The sequence below is a fragment of the Camellia sinensis genome, chromosome 1 (assembly GCF_055761805.1).
Source record: "Camellia sinensis isolate YWXY chromosome 1, ASM5576180v1, whole genome shotgun sequence".
Lineage (NCBI taxonomy): Eukaryota > Viridiplantae > Streptophyta > Magnoliopsida > Ericales > Theaceae > Camellia > Camellia sinensis.
Window position 1 is genome coordinate 113016663 of NC_138961.1, and position 21002 is coordinate 113037664.

The 21002-nt window shown below is 35.8% G+C and overlaps 2 protein-coding genes across 2 annotated transcripts in view; one reads left to right on the forward strand and one right to left on the reverse strand.

Moving 5' to 3' along the window:
* Positions 1-21002, reverse strand: part of LOC114318559 (uncharacterized) — a 174415-nt gene that overhangs the window by 123664 nt on the left and 29749 nt on the right. Inside the window, 3 exon segments of the mRNA XM_082913107.1 lie at positions 5114-5127; positions 9057-9070; positions 15928-15957. Coding sequence (XP_082769233.1) covers positions 5114-5127; positions 9057-9070; positions 15928-15957 — 58 coding nt within the window.
* Positions 2789-4045, forward strand: LOC114318560 (putative F-box protein At5g55150). Its single transcript, XM_028265469.2, has one exon. It carries the CDS (start codon positions 2789-2791, stop codon positions 4043-4045), a length of 1257 nt encoding a protein of 418 aa, XP_028121270.1.

The following is a 21002-nucleotide window of genomic DNA, read 5'->3' on the forward strand; positions in this document are numbered from 1 at the left end:
TAATGATACGATCAAATAATAAAGTGTGCACAGTATATATAGGAACATCATTTGAATAAACTACAATTTATGAAAAAATGCTAGACCACAAAAGATAAGTGGGTCTATACTTATATAAGACATGTAGTAGAAATTTTGCTAAATCTGTAAATTACAATGAAAACAACCGTCAAATTTACAGAGCCTAATAGGATGCTCGACTAACTCTTTATAACTTCTTCTCATCAATTTATTGATGTATCCTTTAATCTTAATGGCCTCATCAATAAAATTTTATTTTTCCGATCAAAAAATAAATAAATAAATACATCACATCATTATGTTCATAACAATTTTTAGTAAATTTGAACCCAAAAAAAGTTTAGTAAATTAAATTAATTTGCGCAAGTTAAAAGCATAATGTGTTTAAATTTTTATTGAAATGAGAATGCAAAATCTTTAAATATTTTTCAAAAAGAGTAAAATGATTTGACAGATTTAGATAATTACAATATTGTTAATTTTCACAATATTTCTCTCTTAATTCTTTCTTTCTATTATTGTTATTCTTTTCTCATTTTTGTTGACCTACGATTTTTTCAAAAGAAGTATATAGAATTTAAACAAGAAAAATATTACATGTAACATCTTATCCTTTGTTTTGTTTTTTTTTTTTTTTTTTTTTTTGTTTTTTTTTTTTTGAGTAATACTACGCAAATTCAAGAGTGATTGTATGACTTATAATAAAACACTACAATTAATCCAACGATGAACGATTTTTATGAAAGTTTTTCATGATTTTCTTTTATGATCCCTAACATTATTGATTTTATTTTTATTTTTTTGGAGAAAAATCGGTCAAAATTTTTTTTCCCCTAATTTTCACTTAATTATCTCGTTCCCTCAATATATCATGACATATAAACGAAATTTACAACTAAGCTTCTACTTAAAATTGAATGCTAGCATTTATTTCTCTTACATTTTGATTGGTTAATGCACACTTAAGATGCCAAAATTTGAACAGGGTGATTATCTGGCAACCCAAAACGTAACGGTTTTGTGGACCCATCTAGCTCAGCTTCACACTATGCTCGCTTCAGCAACCAAACCAATCCAAGCTTAACCCCATTACCATTTCCCTAATTTCTCAATTTAGGCACCGAGTCTCGGCAAAAGCTATCAACCCTCCACATCTCTATATCTGAAAACAAACGGAGTCTAATGCTTTTACGCCTCGGTATCATCGAATCACAATAACCCTACTTAGGGTTGCTTCTCTCTATATATATACCATCTTTTCCTTCAAGATCTGTCTGAAAATTAGTGTTGTTAGTGCAGTCACTTTCACTCAGATTTCAGTTCATAAAAAAATTGGGTAATGTTTTTCTTCTTTTTTTCTTTTTCAAGCTTTTTTGCATTTTCATTTTTAGTCTCTTTCTTTATATAATATTTTTATAGTTCGGTTTTTGGGTTTGAAATAGATTACAGTAATTCATCTCTGTATCAAAACTTTAAACTTTTTGATGCCGATGTTTACAGATATATCATATATGGGCTGATATTTTATCTAAAATCATGAGCTGGACCTAGTTATATCTTGCTCATCCAAGCAGATCTTAGTTGTGAAATTGGAGAAGAAAAGTCAGATTTTTCTTACATTTACTTGAACTTGAAATACAATTTTTTTTTTTTTTTTTTTTTGGCACTTAGTGGTATATGTGGGTAAAACAATCAATGTATACAACACTTTTTGGTTCCCTGATGGGATAAGCTTAAGAATTCACTAGTTCCGCCTTCCTTTCCATCTTTTATCATTTTCTTTATGTCTATCCTCACAGATTTCACTTTTGAAATTGGATTCAATCAAGGTCTTCATATATTTGACCTCTAAAGGTTGATCTCGTCCTCATAGTTTGCATGTGTGTGTGTATATGTGTGTGTGTGTGTGTGTGTGTGTGTAATCATAAATGTAAATTTAGTTTTGGTTGCCTAATAGGCTGATACAAACACTACCTGGATTTGATATTTCACAATTTTTTTTTTTTTTTTTTTTTTGCATCAAACATCTGTATGAAAGTTTGTGTTGTAAGACAATTCCAGATCGAGTTTAAAGACACCACTCAATCCTAGTAGCACTCAGAAATCATCTAACAACAACTGGGTAGTGCTTTTTTATTCCTCGATCTGCTCTCTCTCTCTCTCTCTGTAGATGATTTTTGGTAAATGAATCTCTATTCTTTGATGTTTGAACAATCGAAGTTAAATTTATTACATAAAGCTGCATGAATTTAGATTTCATTGCTTATCTTACTTAATTATGTATCATATTCATTTAATCCTGTACTAATTTTGCATCTGTGTATTCTAATAAATGTATACTAATTTTTGGTTTCCCAATGGATTGATTTGATGCTGAATAAAAAGGCCTAAATTCAGTGTTCATCACATATCAACTCTTGGTTTATATTTTGTTTATATATCCTCCTAACAGATTTTGCTTGTGAATTGCATTCAAGAAAACAAATTTTCAGGTATTTGGCTTCAAAAATTTGATCCCGTTCTAGTTTGCACATGTTCGTATCATGTTCATATACATCATAAATGTTAATTTTTGGTTCCTAGACAAACTTGATACCAGTAATTGTAGAACAAAGAACCAACCACAAAATAAAATATTAGAAGAAAAAAAAAAAAAAAGAGATTGTTTCACTTGCTCAAATTGCTTCCCTTGTATTTTGTGCGATTAGTTCTGTAGTTGGTTCTATTCTGTGGTGGTTTCTTGATACTCAAGTCCTTGAAACAGTGAATGGAGGTAGAGAAAGAGATGGAAGTTATTCCGGATCCGAACTCAAACTCAACATGGGCATGGCTTCCCCAGAACCTTGTTGACAATATTTTGGACAAGATGGTGTCTCTCCAAGACTACATCCGATTTGGCGGTGTCTCCCCTAACTGGCGTAGGATCACACAGGAGAATCACCACAAACGAATTGAAGTAAAAAATAATCTTCAGCTACCTCTCCTCATGATCCCCACCAGCAATAACAGTCGCATGAGACGTGGTTTATACAGCCTCACCAAGCCCGGAATATGCGAAACTGAGCTTCCCGTACCTTACCGGAGGAGGTGTTGTGGCTCTTCTCATGGTTGGTTAATCACTTTAGATGTCAGGACTGCTGTTATTGGCCTTATAAACCCATTCTCCAGCAGAATGAAGCTTCTCTTCCCGTCATTCATGGGAGACATTATCATCATTGATGATGATACGAATTCCGATCGTTTCAGCGAGTACTACATCCACAAGGCTGTATTATCAGCCGACCCGGATTCATCGAATTACGATATTGCCATCATCTATGGCAGTGGGCGAAAATTGGCGGTACTTCGAATTACTACTACTGTTAATGCTAATGCTAATGCTAATTCTAATGCTAAAGAATGGCGTTTTATTAATGGCAAGCCTTACAGGTCGTTTCAGGACATTATTTACCACAAAGACAGGTTTTATGCAATGGATGTTTGGGGACAAGTATACTCTTGTGATGTTAGAGGACCGAGTACTATAATGCATGATGAGTCTGTTGCACCAACCATTTGTGTTTTTTTGCATCCGCATAGCAAGAAGTACCTTGTGGAATCACCTAAGGGAGATCTTTGGCATGTTATAAGGCTAATTGATCCAGCAGAAGGTGGAAATTATTGGACCACTAAGTTTAGGGTTTACAGGCTTGTTGAACGTGATCATGTTAGTAGTTCTCGTAATCGTGACCGTTTGAAATGGGTTGAGATGGATAGAATCGGTGATTGTGCTTTGTTCTTGGGGGATAACCATTCACTCTCTGTGGTGGCTTCTGATTTCCCCAGAGGGTGCATGCCAAACTGCATTTACTACACAGATGATGGCACTGCTGCGTTTATGGCGGGGACATCGTATGATGCTACAGGGGCTTATGACATTGGTGTCTACAACATGGTGGATAAAACTATCTCGCAGCATTATGTCCCAAATCTGGCTCACATGTTCCTGCCTCCACCAATCTGGATCGTCCCAACATTAAACTGAACCACCTGGGTTTTGTTTCATCAATAAGTATCTGTGCTTGTTATTTGTTTTCTGTGTGCTTTTGTGTGATGTGCTTCTTCTTATGAACTTGTTAAAGAAGATGGTATGTGAGTGTGAGACTTTGTTTGTTATTGTTGTTTGTTGCTGTTTTGTTATTTTCTATATGTTATGAAGTTGTGAACCAATGTATAATATAAACTGCTTTATGTAAGGCTATTTAAAAAGCTTGTTTTTCGTTGTACTTCAGAATGAAAATCCCTACTGTCTTCTGAAATGGAAGTTTACTCAATTCAATCTACATAGTTGTTGTTGGTGTGCAGACTGATTTGAACAGTGACTGCTCGAAGTTCAAAACTCCTGTGGTAGTCTTATTATTATCAATTTTGTTTCACCGCCTAAATGTATCGACACTATAAAAACTAAGTAGGACTTACTATGCTAGACTTGCTAGACACATCATATTTACACACTATTTGGTATTCCTTATATTAACATATTTTTTTTTTATTTTTTTAAATCATATTACCTCTCTATTTTTTTTATTCATATTTTTATAAAAAAAAAAAATAAAATATACTTATTTAGACAATTCCAATCATTCTCTTAATAAATAATGGGACTATATAAAGGTATAGATTCTATATATAGGTGAAGAGTTTTGGTTAACTATTTCATTAAAATGTAGTAGCTCTCTATTTCTTGTGGCAACTAGTAGGAAACAAACTTCTCTTGGATTTTAAGAGAAATAATATTTATCACTTGATTTATTTTATTATATTTTATATTCATGTACTAAATATCATTTAGTGTAAAATTCACTTTACCTGTTTGTGATTTTGCCTTGAAACACCTTTTTTTTTTTTTTATCAACAAAGAAAATCCTTTATTGATGAAAAAAACATACATTACATATGAGATAACATCAACAAGGAAGAGAAAGAAAAAAAAGGACAAGAAAAGAAACCGAGCATAGTGATGGTGAGAAACCAACATTAGCTCACAAGACCACATACACTTGAAGTCAAAACCCAAAAACTAGCTAACAAAGTTTAAACCCACTGAGAAAACTCCAGCTAAGCTTACTTGATGCCATCCTTCAACCTTTTGAGACCAGACCCTCCTATTTGGATCTCTCTTTGTCCTTTAACTCTAGCTCAATAATCTTGTTTATCACATCATCTTCTTCCCCATTGAAATTGATGCCAAGAGATTTACCTAATTGTATAGTGGCTTTAGCTTCATTGAGGAGAAGATTGTTCGGACTAGTAATACCCTCAGACAGATCTGAACGTGCAATCGCAACTGCTGCTGGTCTGAAAATGACAAACTTAGAAGTGTGCTTGCTGACTGCTGCAGCTTTCTGCCCATGAAGTCTAGCAAAGCTAGTGAACCCCTCTAGCTGAACATTCTTCTTTCTTTTCCTCTTCTTATTCCGCAGGAGTTTTGAGACAAAAGTAGGTTGCCTAACTAAGCCTGACTGATTAAGGCTCAAAAGACCTTCCTATTTAGATTCTTCCTAAGAGCTTGTGACAGATCCACTTCAAGATTGATACCAAAACCACTTCCATCGCGAGATCCACTGAAGCTTTTGATGAAACCAGGAGTAGATACTTGCTGAACAATAAAATTTGGGTTGTGCACTAACTCCTCCAATATGGTCTCCTTGATAACTGTGTTTACCTCCTCGCCCAATTGGCAATCATTAGACCCTGTCCTCTGATCTACCTCCTTGGTACATACTTCCTCTTCTCTGATGAACCCTTCATCCCACTTTGACTCCTCAACAACTGTGTTTACCTGCATCACATGGTCTGCCTCATTCTTCCTAAAACACTCCTCTGGACCTGTTCTTTCCACAACACTGCCACAGATTTCATTAGAGCTGCACTCTTCCAACCCATTGCACTTCAAGCTACTAAATTCTGCGGAAAGATCTTGACACACGAGAATGGGGTGTAATACACCCTTGCAATCCAAAGATATAGTTTTGTTAATGAACTCCATACAAGATGTAGCCACTCTGATTCTGGTGTGGGAGAAGGACATAGGTTGAGAAATATCACCATCCAAGCTAAGGACAGTACCCCACATGCTTCCAATATTGTTGAGTGTGCCTCTATTCCAAAGGTTTAAGGGAATGCCATAACACCTCTACCACACACGTCTTTCTTGTTCAAAATAAAATCCTGGCTTCCATACCATCACAAACTGACTCCATTTCTTAAACCATTCTTTGATATTGCAAGGATTTGATTTCAACTCCTCTTGAGATTTGAATGTTAGAACTAGATCTCCACCACCTCCTTTTCTGACCATTACATGATCCAACCTTTCTCCTTCAAGATATTTCCAACGTTAATAGAAGAGAAATCAGAATTAAATCTGACTACTACACTACCATGGAGCCATCCAATCCAAGGTCCTCTTCATTGGCTTTTATGGACAAGCTTTTTTTCCTAGCCACAATGGGTGTGATCCCTTTCAATACTTGAGCGAATGATCTTTGGCCTAAATAAGGAACTTGAGCCCTGTAACTAATAGGATGAGGAGGTCTGCTGATGGAATGGGGTTCTCTCCTGCTCTACTCAAGTCTGATGCATCTGTCCTTGGTAGCTTTTTTAACTTCTAGCACCCTTTCTTCTACCAGTGACCATTCCCTTTTTGGATGGCAATGTCTGCTGCAACAGGGCAATTGAATCTTACAAAACCAAACCTTGACTTAGACACAGTCCTTCTTTTGAACAGAATGAAGACATCCTTTACAATGCCAAACTGTGAGAAAAGCTTGAACAACGTTTTGGCATCCATAGCTGAAGGTAAGTTATCCACAAAAATGGTGAACAGACCAAACTTAACATCCTTGCCTTGGTCTCCATCTCCTTCCCTCCTCCTCTCTATCCAAGTCCAACCTCCAATTCCTTTTTTTTCCATTACATTTTCACTAAGGCACATTAACAAACAGGTGGAGTGCGAAATCTTATTACTGGCAGAACAGGACCAGCTCCTACTCTAAGAATCCCTCAAATCACAAAACCCAGATGAAAATAAGAGAGATCAGAAAATAAAGTAAAGGTCTAACCCGCAAGAAGATGGAAACGTAGAGTTGATTCAGACGAAGATGGAAAGAAAGATGGAACCCTGATGGAACGCAAAAACAGGACCAGCTCTTACTCTAATACTCGATGCTTACAAATCTTGGTTGGTTCATTCGATCGACAGTAATCGCCCATGGAGGGAAAGCAATCGCCCATCAGTACCCCAAATAAATTATCCCTTTATATTTCAAATATAGGCAAAAAATCCTTATGATTTTGGATTAAAGTGCGAAGCTAACTTTGTTAAAAATAAAGACAAAATTATCTAAATACCCCTATAATATATTCTCTTTCTCTCTTCTTTAATACATATAACTTTTTATCTTAGTCACATATTTAACAAATAAAATCATAGTAAACTAAACACCTTAATTTATTATCATAAAATTATCTTAATCTAATTTTTTATTTTTAATCTTTAACCCAATTTTGTATTTAATAAAATTTTAAATCAAACATAAAAGTACCATAAATTAAATCATATAAAATTAACCTAAACACCTTAATTTATTTCCATAAAAATTGTCTTAATCTAGTTTTCAATTTTTAATCTAATTTCTTAGTCAATAAAATTTTAAAATAAGCATATCTATAGCTAATTAAATCATTAATTAAACTAAATACCCCAACTCACTACCATAAAGTCACCTTTTTTTAATAGCATTTTTAATTAAATATATAAATATATATTTAACAACTTTTTTTGGATAGGGTATATATTTAACAACTTAAAACCTAAATTAACCTAAATACCTTAATTATAAAATAAAATTTTACCTTAATCTAATTTTTTATTTTTAACCCAATTTATTATTTAATAATATTTTAAATTAAAATTACATATACATGCATATGCATATACATATATATATGTATTAAATTAAACCATAAATTAACCTAATTAGTCTAATTTATTACCATAAAATTAGCTATCTACCATATATTTTCAACCCAATTTCCGATCCAATAACATTTTAAATTAAATTAAATTAAATTAACCTTTTAATAAAAGATGACAATTAGGGTTACGGTTTGGTTATGATTAAGATTTAATTTGAAAAATAAGATGAATATGAGGGTATATTATTGATATTTGATTTAATTTTTTACTTTGAGTTAGGATTTATGCATTGCTCACTCTCAATTTGAGAGAGTGTGACATACCTTCTGTTATATTTAATGGAAATAACTATGGCACTTTCATCCAAAACCAGAAGAGAAATCTCTGTCTATATTTGAATCATATGGAGGTGAAATGTTTCAAGGTGAAACCATAAGGGGGTAAAGTAGATTTTACCCTTCTATCTATATGCTCTCATCCTATTTAAGAAAATAATAGGACCTACTGTGCCACATTAGAAACTACAGAGGTTAAGACTTTGTCAAATAATTTTAGAGTAATGTTACACCAGCAAAATTCTCACATAAAATTATAATTGCGTTACTTCTTGTAATTCCTTTATTTATATCAAAACACACAACACTGTCACTATAATTTTAAAAATGCCATTGACCATCACACTACAAGAAAAAACACATTTGGCGATTAAATTTTTAGTCGCCAAAAGTGAATTTTTAGTTGCCAAAAGTCGGTTTTTAAGTTTCCCCGACTAAATTTTTTAGTCGCCAGTTTGGTCGCTGGAAAACTGTCGCGAAAGGTATTGGCGACTAAAAAACTTTTAGTCGCCAAAAACCAAGTCTGTAGCGACTAAAATTTTCGTCTCCAAAGCTCATTTATATTTTTTAAATTATACATTTTGGCGACTAAATTTTTAGTCGCCAATAGTGAATTTTTTTTTTAATTTATACATTTGCCGACTATTTTTTTGGTCACCAATACTGAAGCTGTCGCCAAAAGCTTATTTCAGAAAAAAGAAAAAAAAATTACCCTCTGCTCTTCCCAAGTTTTGAACCACCAACCTCCCACATTCTAAACCTTTAGCCAACACACTCTCTCAACTATGCCACAATAACACCACATAAATATATATGTAAAACATATTATTTATATAGTATATTGACCCGTATTAATATAAAACTATATATATAAACATAATTATTTTTATTCAATATAATTTATGTAAAAAATAAATTATTTATTAAAAAAAAAGGAAGCCACTTTTGGTGACTATATTTTTTTTAGTCGCCAAAAACCTTAGTTTTGGCTACTACCAATAATTTAGTCGCTAAAAAAAATTAATTTCTGCCTAAAAATAACCACTTTCGGCGACTAAACTTATTTTTAGTTGTCCAAACCTCCACTTTTGCTGACCAAATTGAATTTTAGTCGCCAATTGTCCACTTTTAGCTTCTAAATTTTTTTTAGTAGCCAAAAACCTTTACTTTTGGCTACAAAAAAAAATTTTGTCGGTAAAACACCTATAATCGACGACTAAACTATTTTTTAGTCGCCAAAACCTATACTTTTGGCTACTAAATTTTTTTAGTCGCTAAAAATCTTCACTTTTGGCTACTAAAATTGTTTTAGTCGCTAAAACCCATATAATTAGCGGCTAAACTGATTTTTAGTCGTCAATAACTACACATTTGGCTACTAAACTATTTTAGTTGCCAAAGACTTTTGGCTACTAATTCAATTTTAGTCGCCAATTGTCCTACTTTCAACGACGAAATTTATATTTTTAGTCGCTAAAACTGCTTTTTCTTGTAATGTCATCATTGGACAAAAATACCATTCAACATCATATAGATGTGTTTTGTATATAAACTTTCTATTTGCAAATCATTTTCCATTTTGATAATGTATAGTTGCACTCTTTCACTAAATATGGTGTTGGTGTGGTCTCCCCCTCTAATATCAGAACCAAGATTTTATCTTTGAGGAGGACATATATTATAAAAAAAAAAAATTTAGACAAATAATACCGAATATATTTACACTTCTATATATGAGAATCTGAATATATAAATAAAATAAATAATTAAATAATAATTATTTTACAAATCTTAAATATTTTACTTGTTAATCTTAAGGTGCAAATTAAATATTGCTAAATGATCTTTTAATTAATTTTAAAACCTAAAATAAATTTATGGTGAAAATCTTTAATTTAGAGACAAGATTTATTATTTAAATAAATTCAAAAGAGGGTGTGACTTGAGCTCTAGACCACAATTTGATAAATAATGGTCTTACCATTTGAGTTACTTACAACATATTTAAACATTTTGTATACTATTTATTTATTTGACCTACACATGCTTTGGGTGTGCCCAACCACTAGTAGTAAATAAAATATGCACAAAATCGTACCATCTTATTTGTTCATCACAAGTTAGCAAAAACTGTGAGGGAGAAAAAGGGAGGGGGGAGAGAGAGAGAGAGAAAAGAGAGATTGGAGAGAAACTTTCAGCAACATTGGTAGTCAACAACTCTAAGGTATTGTGCTATTTTATTATATTTATATATTATGATCGTTCATGTGTGTAATATGTTTGTTGTCGGGAAGGAATAGAAGAAACCAGCGTGTTGATTGAGTGCCAAGTCAGTAGTTGGTAATGAGAATTAATGGGTGTAATTCTTAGTTTAAAAATTCTGTATAGAATCACAAACTTCAAAATTTGAGGAATCATATCAAACGAATGAATTTTACATTAAAATTTTTACAGTAGATTAATGGCATATTGAACCCGATATCAGAATTTTCTCATAATTTTTTGGAGTCAAAATCTATATTAACTGATGTATTCAAATCTGTCCAAAAAATTAGTACAAAATAGTAACTTCGAAAGTGTCTTTCTCTTTGGGTATAAATCCGAAAATTATCAAATTAGCATCATTAGAACCGGTTACGAGTCTAGTTTCTTACATTTTTGGCCTTGCGCTGATTGCTCGTATATACTAAGAGAAATATTAATTTCTTTAAAATGCTGCAAAAAATAATCTAATTAATTGTAAATAATTATTTTGATAAGCAAATCAAGAAAAACCAATTAGGTTTGAAAATTAGGATATATTAGTTGTTTTCTGGAGGGTTTTGGAATTTTTCTAACAGTGTGGAGTGGGTTTTTAATTTTCAAAGTTAGCAAATAGATTGGGAAAACTTGTTTAAAATTCTGTTTTATCTTAAAATTACTTTTAATTAAGTTTCGATCTGTACCCATGTCTTGGGTAATTTGAGACCTTGAAGAATATGAACTTACGTATTATTTAAGAGTAACAGTGAGGGTTGAGCTGTGTTAGTGCGCTTTAGTGTGAGGTACTTAGTTTATTATTCTTTTTAGTATTTTTAAATTTGTAGTGACATGTAATTTTCATACTTTGTTCAGGGCACTAGTTGGACTTTCATACTTTATTCAAGGATTATATCATACCGTGTTCAGGTGAGTAGTTGCATGCTACATATTTTCATAAATGTTCCCCTACCTTGAACTGTTGGAAAATTAAATTGTTATTTCAGGACTAAATTGTTTTGATAAATTATTATATTATCAATGGAATTAAATTATTTCTAAAACATGTATAAACTTGGCATACAGTAAGCTGTTTGCAATGGTCTCATGTTTATAATGGTGAACTACCATGTTTTGCAAAACTAAATTATATTATCAGGACCATCTGTATATTTTAGTCCAGAGAAATTATTCCACTATGTGTGGTGACTTTGGCCACTAGGAAACAGATCCGAGTTGGGCCGACAATTGTAAGAAAAAGACCTAGACTAGGCTAGGTGACCTTCAATCGAATTGTCTTAGAAAAAAGGCCCGAGTTGCCATCCCGATAACGACTCTTGGTTCGATATTGGATCGAACGGGCTTATTGCCTTTAGAACTTTATGGCATGTTACTTGTTATTCTTGGTACCCAAAAAATTATTGGTGTTCATGTTATAATATGTTTTAAGTGAAAAATATCATTTATCATGTTCTTGAGAGGCATAAGTATTTTAACTGTTGAACTGTGGAATCTTCTTTTTGAAATAGATTATATTTATCAAAATTGCATGCTAATCTAATTTCTATGATATATATCTTATTTTCAAATCGAACCCTATTTTCAAAACTGTATTTACTATCCATGTTACTACTCACTGCGCTATCAGCTGACTTAGTTGTTTATCATTTCCAAGTGTTAGAAGGACTTAGAATGGACTCATGGCGTAGCGGAGAGTCAATTGCATGGACCTCTACGACATTCATTTATTTTGTTTTAGATTGTTATGTCAAGTTTGTGCATATTTCTTTTTATTTTTATTGAGGTTCATTTAGGATTATTTTGATATGCAGGCTGTTTATATCTCATAACTTTGGATGGCATTGATTACGGTTGGTTTTGCCGTTTATACTTGTGGCATGTCACTAGATTGAGGTTGGTTATTTATTACTGAACTTTTGTATAGTTGTTTAATGTGATTATGGATTCGTGTTTAGGCTTAGGTATGCCTTGGGCTAAGACCTTGTGTGCCACGGCCAGTTATACTCGGGTTTGGGGCATGACAATTATAGTATCAGAGCTATAGAGGAGGTCCAAGTCCTTATAGTCCTTAGTAGTGTGTGATTGAGTTAGTTTTGTTTAAATTTGTGTTGAATCTTTCTTGATTTCATTTTGAAGGTTAAGAGTTATCACCTAAATATCTACAAAGATTGTCTTTTTCCTTGTGAGCCTTTAGATATTTGTATTATCATGTCTACTCTATTAGGAGAAACAGTAGCATTGGAAGATATTTGTAAATCTTGTGAGGTAGGCTTGGATGGTTGGATTTTTTCCAATGGATTTGATTTCTTTAGAGGTGAATGATTTTGACGTGATTTTGGAGATAGATTGGGTGACGGAGCATCATGCTTCGATTGATTGTTTTAGAATGGGGGTAGTTTTTGCTATACTGGGACAACTTGAGTTTTTCTTTCAGGGAGATAAGAAAAGGTCTTCTATTTGTTTTATTTCTTCCCTTCAGGCTAACCGAATGTTAAGAAAAGTGTGTCATGGTTATTTAGCTTGTATGGTGAGTACCAAACAACCAGAGCAGAAGTTCGATGAGTTGCCTGCAGTGAGGGAATTTGTTGATGTTTTTCCAGAGGATCTACCTAGTCTTCCTCCAAACCGTGAGGTAGAATTTTCCATTGACATGGTCCCCAATACAACAACTATCTCTAAAGCGCCCTATAGAATGACACCACTGGAGTTGAGGGACTTAGTTACTAAAGTTGTTAGGTAAAGATTTTATCAGGCCTAGTGTTTTACCTTGGGGAGCACCTGTGTTATTTGTGAAGAAGAATGATAGGTCTATGAGATTGTGTATTGATTATAGAGAAACTACAACCCTTTCCTATACTAGAGTGGAAATGGGATCATGTTACCATGGACTTCGTGTGCAGACTACCTCGTACTACTAGTAATCATGATGTAGTTTGGGTAGTTGTTGATAGATTAACCAAGTTAGCACATTTTATTACAGCACGGGTGAACTATTCTTTAGCTCGATTTGCACAGTTGTATGTGAAGGAAATTGTTAGATTGCATGGTGCACCTGTGTCAATAGTGTCAGATTAGGACCCTTGTTTTGTGTCTAAGTTTTGGGGTGCGTTACAGTCAGTTATGGGTACTTAGTTAAATTTTAGTTCAGCTTATCACCCTCAAACATATGGGCAATCAGAGAGGATTATTCAAACCCTTGAGGATATGTTGAGGGCTTGTGCTTTGGAGTAGAGAGGTAATTGAGATGACTATTTGCCACTCATGGAGTTTGCGTATAATAATAGTTATCATTCTAGTTTGGGAGTAGCTCCTTATGAGGTTTTGTATGGAATGAAGTGTAGGTCTCCTTTATGTTAGTATGAGGTTGGTGAGAGACAAATTTCGGGACCTGATTTGGTGGAGGATGCTACACAAAAAATTATCACCATCAGAAAGAGATTATTGACTGCTCATAGTAGACAAAAAAGTTATCCTGATCATCGTAGGAGAGATTTAGAGTTTCATGTAAGGGATATGGTATTCTTGAAAGTATCACCATAGAAAGGAGTCATCAGGTTTGGAAAGAAATGAAAGTTGAGTCCTAGATACATTAGACCATTTGAGGTATTAGAGAAGGTTGGTGATGTTACGTACCGTGTTGCTTTACCCCCTTAGGTTGGCAGGAGTGCATAATGTGTTTCACGTGTTTATGCTGAGGAAATATGTGCACAGTCTGTCGCATGTGATAGATTATAAGCCGCTTCAAATTAGAGAGGATTTGTCATATGAGGAGATGCCTGTTCAGATTTTGGATTCGAAAGAAAAAATGTTGCGTACAAAGGCCACTAAATTGGTTAAGGTATTGTGGCGTAATCATCTAGTTGAAGAGGCGATGACGAGATGCATGAGAAGAATCAACATCTATTCTCATTATTTACTCAGGTTAGTTTCGAGGACGAAACTTTTCTTTAAGAAGGGAAAAGAATGTGAGAACCTGAATATAAAAATAAAATAAATAATTAAATAATAATTATTTTACAAACCTCAAATATTTTACTTATGAATCTTAAGGTGCAAATTAAATATTGTTGAACGATCTTTTAATTAATTTTAAAACCTAAACTAAATTTATGGTGAAAGTCTTTAATTTAGAGGTAATATTTATTATTTAAAAAAATAAAATAAATAGAGAAGAGGATGTGACTTAAACTCTAGACCACAATTTGATAAATAATAGTCTTACCATTTGAGTTGCTTACAACACATTTAAACATTTTGTATATTATTTATTTATTTGACCTACACATGCTTTGGGTGTGTCCAACCACTAGTATTAAATAAAATATACACAAAACCCTACCATCTTATTTGTTCACCACAAGTTAGCAGAAGCCGTGTGGAGGTGTGGGGAAAAAAGGAGAGAGAGAGAAGAGAGATTGGAGAGAAACTTTCAGCAACATTGGTGGTCAACAACTCTAAAGTATTGTCCTATTTTATTATATTTATATATTGTGATGGTTCATGCGTGTAATCTTCTTGTTGTTGGGAAGGAATAGGAGAAACCAGTGTGTTGATTAGGTGCCAAGTCAGTGGTTGGTGATGAGAATTGATGGGTGTAATTCTTAGTTTAAAAATTCTGTACAGAACCACAAACTTCAAAATTTGAGGAATCATATCAAACGGATGAATTTTAAATTAAAATTTTTACAGTAGATTAATGGAATATTGAACCCCATATCAAAATTTTCTCATAATTTTTGGGAGTCAAAATCTATATTAACTGATGTATTCAAATCTGTCCAAAAAATTAGTACAAAACAGTAACTTCGAAAGTGTCATTCTCTTTAAGTATAAATCCGAAAGTTATCAAAGTAGCGTCATTAGAGCCTGTTACGAGTCTAGTTTCTTAAATTTTTGGCCTAGCATTGATTGCTCATGTATAATAAGAGAACCATTAATTTGTTTAATGTGCTGCAAAAAACAATCTATTTGGGTATAATTAATTGTAAATAATTATTTTGATAAGCAAATCAAGAAAAACCAATTGGGATTGAAACTTAGGATATATTAGTTATTGTCTGAAGGGCTTTGGAATTTTTCTAATAGCGTGGAGTGGGTTTTTAATTTTCAAAATTAGCAAATAGATTGGGAAACTTGTTTAAAATTTTATTTTATCTTAAAATTACTTTTAATTAAGTTTCGATCTGAACCCATATCTTGCGTAATTTGAGACCTTGAAGAACATAAACTTACATATTAATTAAGAGTAGCGGTGAGTGAGGTTGAGCTGTGTTAGTGCACTTTACTGTGGGGTACTCAGTTTATTATTCTCTTTAGTATTTTTAAATTTGTAGTGACGTGTAGTTTTCATACTTTGTTCAGGACACTAGTTGGACTTTCATACTTTATTCGAGGATTATATTATACCGTGTTCAGTTGAGTAGTTGTATGCTACATATTTTCATAAATGTTCCCCTACCCTGAACTGTTGGAAAATTAAATTGTTGTTTTAAGACTAAACTATTTTGATAAATTATTGTTGTTTCGGGACTACCCGGAACTGTTTTGTGAAAAAGTGATTTTCGGGTCTCCTTCATACATGGCGATTTGATGGTAGCCGCGGTATGCATCCAAGAAACTAAGTCTTTTGTGCTCAGTCGTAGGTCCACTAGTTGGTCAATTCTGAGCAATGGAAAGCTATCTTTGGGAAAAAGTTTTGTTGATCGTCTTGTAATCAATACACACTTGCCACTTCCCATTATTCTAGGGGACTACCACCGTGTTTGAGATCCACCAGGGGTAATCCACCTTCTAGATTGCCCCCGCTTCTAACAAGTTCTTTATTTCTTCTACCACTACTTCAGCGTAATGCAGGGCTGATCGCCGCGTTCTTTGTATAACTTGCCGGGTGTTTGGAAAAACATTTTAACTAGTGACAAATGAAGTTAAGATCGATGCCAATCACATCATAAGGCGTCCATGCGAACACTTTTACACTGGACACAAGAAAGTTCACAATTTCTATCCTCTCTTGGGTGGACAAAGATAATCTAAGCAAAAAGAACTTGCTTGGATCACTTTCATCGATTCTCACTTCTACCAAGTCTTCAATGGCCTTTTCTTCGACTTTTTTACCAACATCATCCTGGACTTTCTTGTCGTCTAGTCTGTCAATCATTTGTATGAAGCCTTTGGTAGCTCGACTTCTATTCATGGCCACAAAGCATTGTTTAGCCATTACGGTCGCCTTAGACCTTTTATATTACTATGGCTACAGAAGAAAACCTTATCATTTGGTGGTAAGTCGATGTCACCGTTAGCATAGCGTGAAACTATCCTCTGCCTAGAATTAGGTTATAAGTAGAGGGCACTTTCAATATGTAGAACTCCACCTGTTTGATTACTAACCCCACCTTAACCGGTAGTATCATATTTCTGATTGGTCATTCTGGCTACTAGTTAAAGCCAGCCAAAGGTGAAGGCATTGACGCTAAGTCTTTGTCCTCCAGCTTAAGCTGGTTAAAAGTGTGATACATGATCTCGACCGAGCTACCTTTGTCGATCAGAATCTGCTTAATATCAAAGTCCTTGACGCGCAGTGTGACGACTAACGCGTCATTGTGATTAGATTCTTTCCAAATCCTTACTTGAAAACGTAATGAGGTCTTTTACCTTGGCCCTTCCCTTCTTGATGATCAATTGAATGGCCAAAACCTCCCCCGTATATTCCGCCTTCTTGATCATCCCCCTAAGCTCACACACCCTCATTGGCTCGATGATCCCATGAATTATATTGATGACGCATTGGAAAGGTACATCCAAAATGGCTAGGCCGTTAGGCTCAGCCTACCCCTGAAGCGCCGCTCTTAACACCTCCATCAATATATTAGTCCAAATGCTTGGCTACAACTAATTCTTCCAAAGTGTTGCTTCAGAGGCACATAGTTTTCTATACGATGGCCTCTCTCGTCATGATAAGTGCAGCGGTATCTTAAATTGAACCCTCGTTGAGTGTTCCCCAACTTGGCAGGCCACCAAACGTATGCGTCATCACGGATTTCGCTCAAGATGCAGAAAATCACTATTTTGAAAACTGTCGTGAACCCGATTTGTGCCTTCAACTTTGTTTTGGCATCGTCCTTTGCGTTGTGGGGGTTGATTGTTGTTGCAACTCTTATATCAATTATTGTAGTTATCACCATGATTTTGATATCTCCCGTGCTTGTTAGGACGGCTATTTTCTTGTCCGACTACGTGAACTTTTTCTACGACTCTTTTGTCCATCAGTACTTGATTTGTCTTCTCGGTAGCTGTAGTCGTGTCATCCTCAATTCAATGTGTTTGTTAATCCTTTGCATCAACATCTCCATTGTCGTGGGTTGATTCATTATGAGCAAGTCCTTAGCCTATGTCTGACTAGAAGACCATGCTTGCATTGAGTGATTGTCAAGTTCGTGGGGCAATCAAGAATCTCATTGTACGTTTCCCAATACTTGGCGTTGTACACCTTCAATGAATTGTCTGGTTCCATTTTCAGGTCCAAAAGATGATCGACTTCTTTTGGTGTCTTTATGTTCGTCTTGAATCCAGTGACGAACGCCTCAGCTAACTGTTGCCATCTTTCGACGCTTTCCTCTGGCAACCTTTCGAACCATTTTAGGCCCAATTCACCTAAACTTGATGGGAAAATAAGACACATCAAGGCATCTTCCGTCTATGCCTAGCCATGACCTATCGATAATGGCTAACGTGCATGCACAGATCTGTATTTCCATCATAAAGCGTAAATTTGGTTGGTAAAAGCCAATGGGAAGCAGCGTATTCTCAGTCTCAAGGGAAAAAGGGGTGGCGCTTAGCCTTGCCAAGTCTCTGTCCACTGGTGCATTCACCACCAAGCGTTGCAGTGGCATGGCAACCTCTTCACTTGCATAAACTCTAGAGGCCAACCTTTGTTGCATTAGCGCCCTCAGAGCCTCCCTCTGACGTGCTCGGTCCTCTAGGATATCCCTCAGGTCCTTCAAACGAGCAGAGTATGAGTATCCTGATGTCGGCATTAGACGTAACGAGCGGTAGCTACTATCCTAAGTGTAGGACCTCTCCGCCGGCAGTACGAAATCGCTGCCTCTGTAACTCCTGGCGATGGAAAGTGAGGGTGTCCCTCACCTACTCCGACTACCTGAGCCACAGGATTGGGCACGCTTACTGTGGTTTCCTACTCCAGCAATTCCCTTCCCTTTCAGCTATTGCTTCATGGCCTCCATCTCCATCGCTATTCTTCAAATGATGGCATCCTAGTCCTTAGATTACTCTCCAAGTATTGAGTGTGCGACCCTCACCATTGGCGCCACCCTTCAGGGCTCAATGAGTGCTAAGAACTTCTTGTGCATTTATCTTGCTGGTGTCTTAGCAGCCCTCGTGTGGAGGTCTCCAAACCAACCATTGTCGGAACGGCGAGCAAGTCATTGCGCCGTCAAACAGACTCTGGTGTGATGCTGTCAACGTAGACAGCGGAATGTCATCGTTGTTCACCATTGAAGTTGATCAAAAAATCTTAGAGGACAAGGTTTTGAATGTTTCGATTTCCACAGACAACTACAATTGTACATGGAGTAAATATTCTTTACTTTCGTATTGATTGCGACCAAGCTCCATGCCACTCCGAATGGCGTCGTGTAGCCTGAAAACATAATGATGGTGAGCTACCCCCAGCAGGTGTGTTGCCAAAAAACCCCTCTGATGGCTAAGTTAGCACCCTTAAAAAGAAAACAAAAAAGTAAGGATGGCTCAGTGTAAGAAATTACAAACATTTTGCATGGAGGCGTCGCAGGACTTATATAGTTTGCGCGTGCACTACCTTGCTCGTCCTTTCTTAGATGCTTGCCTTACACGTGTATGCGTCAATACTGCCAAACAAAACATCCAAACGGTATTGACATGTACTACTAGCAAGTTTTCTTCCGACCTATCCACAGCTCGGTTGGATGTCGACCAACCTTCAGGACCAAGCTATCCCTAGCCAATCCAGATCTAAGATACTTAGTCAGTTACTTCCAACCCAATCAAGCTATATCCACTCACCAAGGCTAATCCCGCCAAACTCGGAAGCACTATTGAAGTACTTAGCTCGGTTGTTGGCGAAATCATCACTTAACCTAACTCTGCCCACTTCCTTTAGCTCAATTGAACACCATTTATTCGCCAGGGCAAATCCCCCTAACTTCAGAGATCGGCTGAAGCATTTAGCCCGGTTAAGGTGCCATTCACTCATCAAGGCAAATCCCGCCTGACTCCGAAGCGCGATTGAAGTACTTAGCCCAGTTGAGGGCAAGGTGTGGACACCCTATTTTTGACCGTCCCCAAGACTTGGACGTCACCGTTTGAACACTCGGTGATCATCCATGTTTGTGTTCGTCTTGAGTTCCCGGAGGTCTCGGCCACGCGCCCTGCCTCAAGATCTCTCGACTCGACTGTTTTGTGTTTGGTTTTGCACCAAACACTTGTGTTTTTCCTTTGAGGGGCAGGAAATGGCTTGTTGGCCATTCCCACACATCACCGGCCATGGCTTGAGGCCACCGGCTGGGTTTTGTTGCCATCGGCCAAATATTTGGTCGGTCGGCACTCTGGATGGTCGGTCGGCCATCTATTTTGGTCAAATTACATTTTTGGCTGGCCGACCACTGTGCATCTGCTTTTGGCAGATATTTTGTGCCAGCTGTGATAGTTGGCACCCACTTTGCTTCCCTCCATACACGTGTATGGAGGGATCTCCCTCTTGACTAGCTTACTTGAGAAGCTTTGCAAGAGTGACTCTCTATAAGAGGGACCCTCTTCTCCCTCCATTAGGGTTACAACATTTTTCCAGAGGGCTCTGATATTAGGGTTAGGGTTTGCATATCCCCCATCTCTATATCTCTTTCTCTTTTGTGTATAAGTGTGTGTTTGGTCTTATTATTGCACACAAACACCCACCATTACACCTTACCTTGGTTTTTGAGGGGCCAGAGAGCTGTTCTTGGTGTTCTTGAGCGGATTCAAGCTTGAAGAACCAACTGGAACATTGTTTGTGAAGAGGGTCATCAAGGGTAAGAACTTCACTCTTTATTCCCCATTTTTGCATAGCTTTTTAACCAATCTTGCAACTATTTTTAGACTTTGTATATAACTAATAAAAGTCTTGATTTTGAGTGCTTAACATAGTTGTTTAAGGTTGCTTTGTCGTTTGGGGGTGTTTGGCCCCTCTTAGGCCTTGTTTGGCCCTATTTTTGTGTTATTTTGGTGAGCTCCGGGACCACTTTGTTTGGGCCTCCTCACCACTGAAATCCCTCACCATTGAAATCTTGAGGGATTTCAGTGGTGAGGATGGTGCTTTAAGGTCCTAAGAAGGAGATGGCCACCCCCCTCCTTGTCCTTGAAAATGGTAATTTTTGCCTCATGTGTGAGCATCTTGT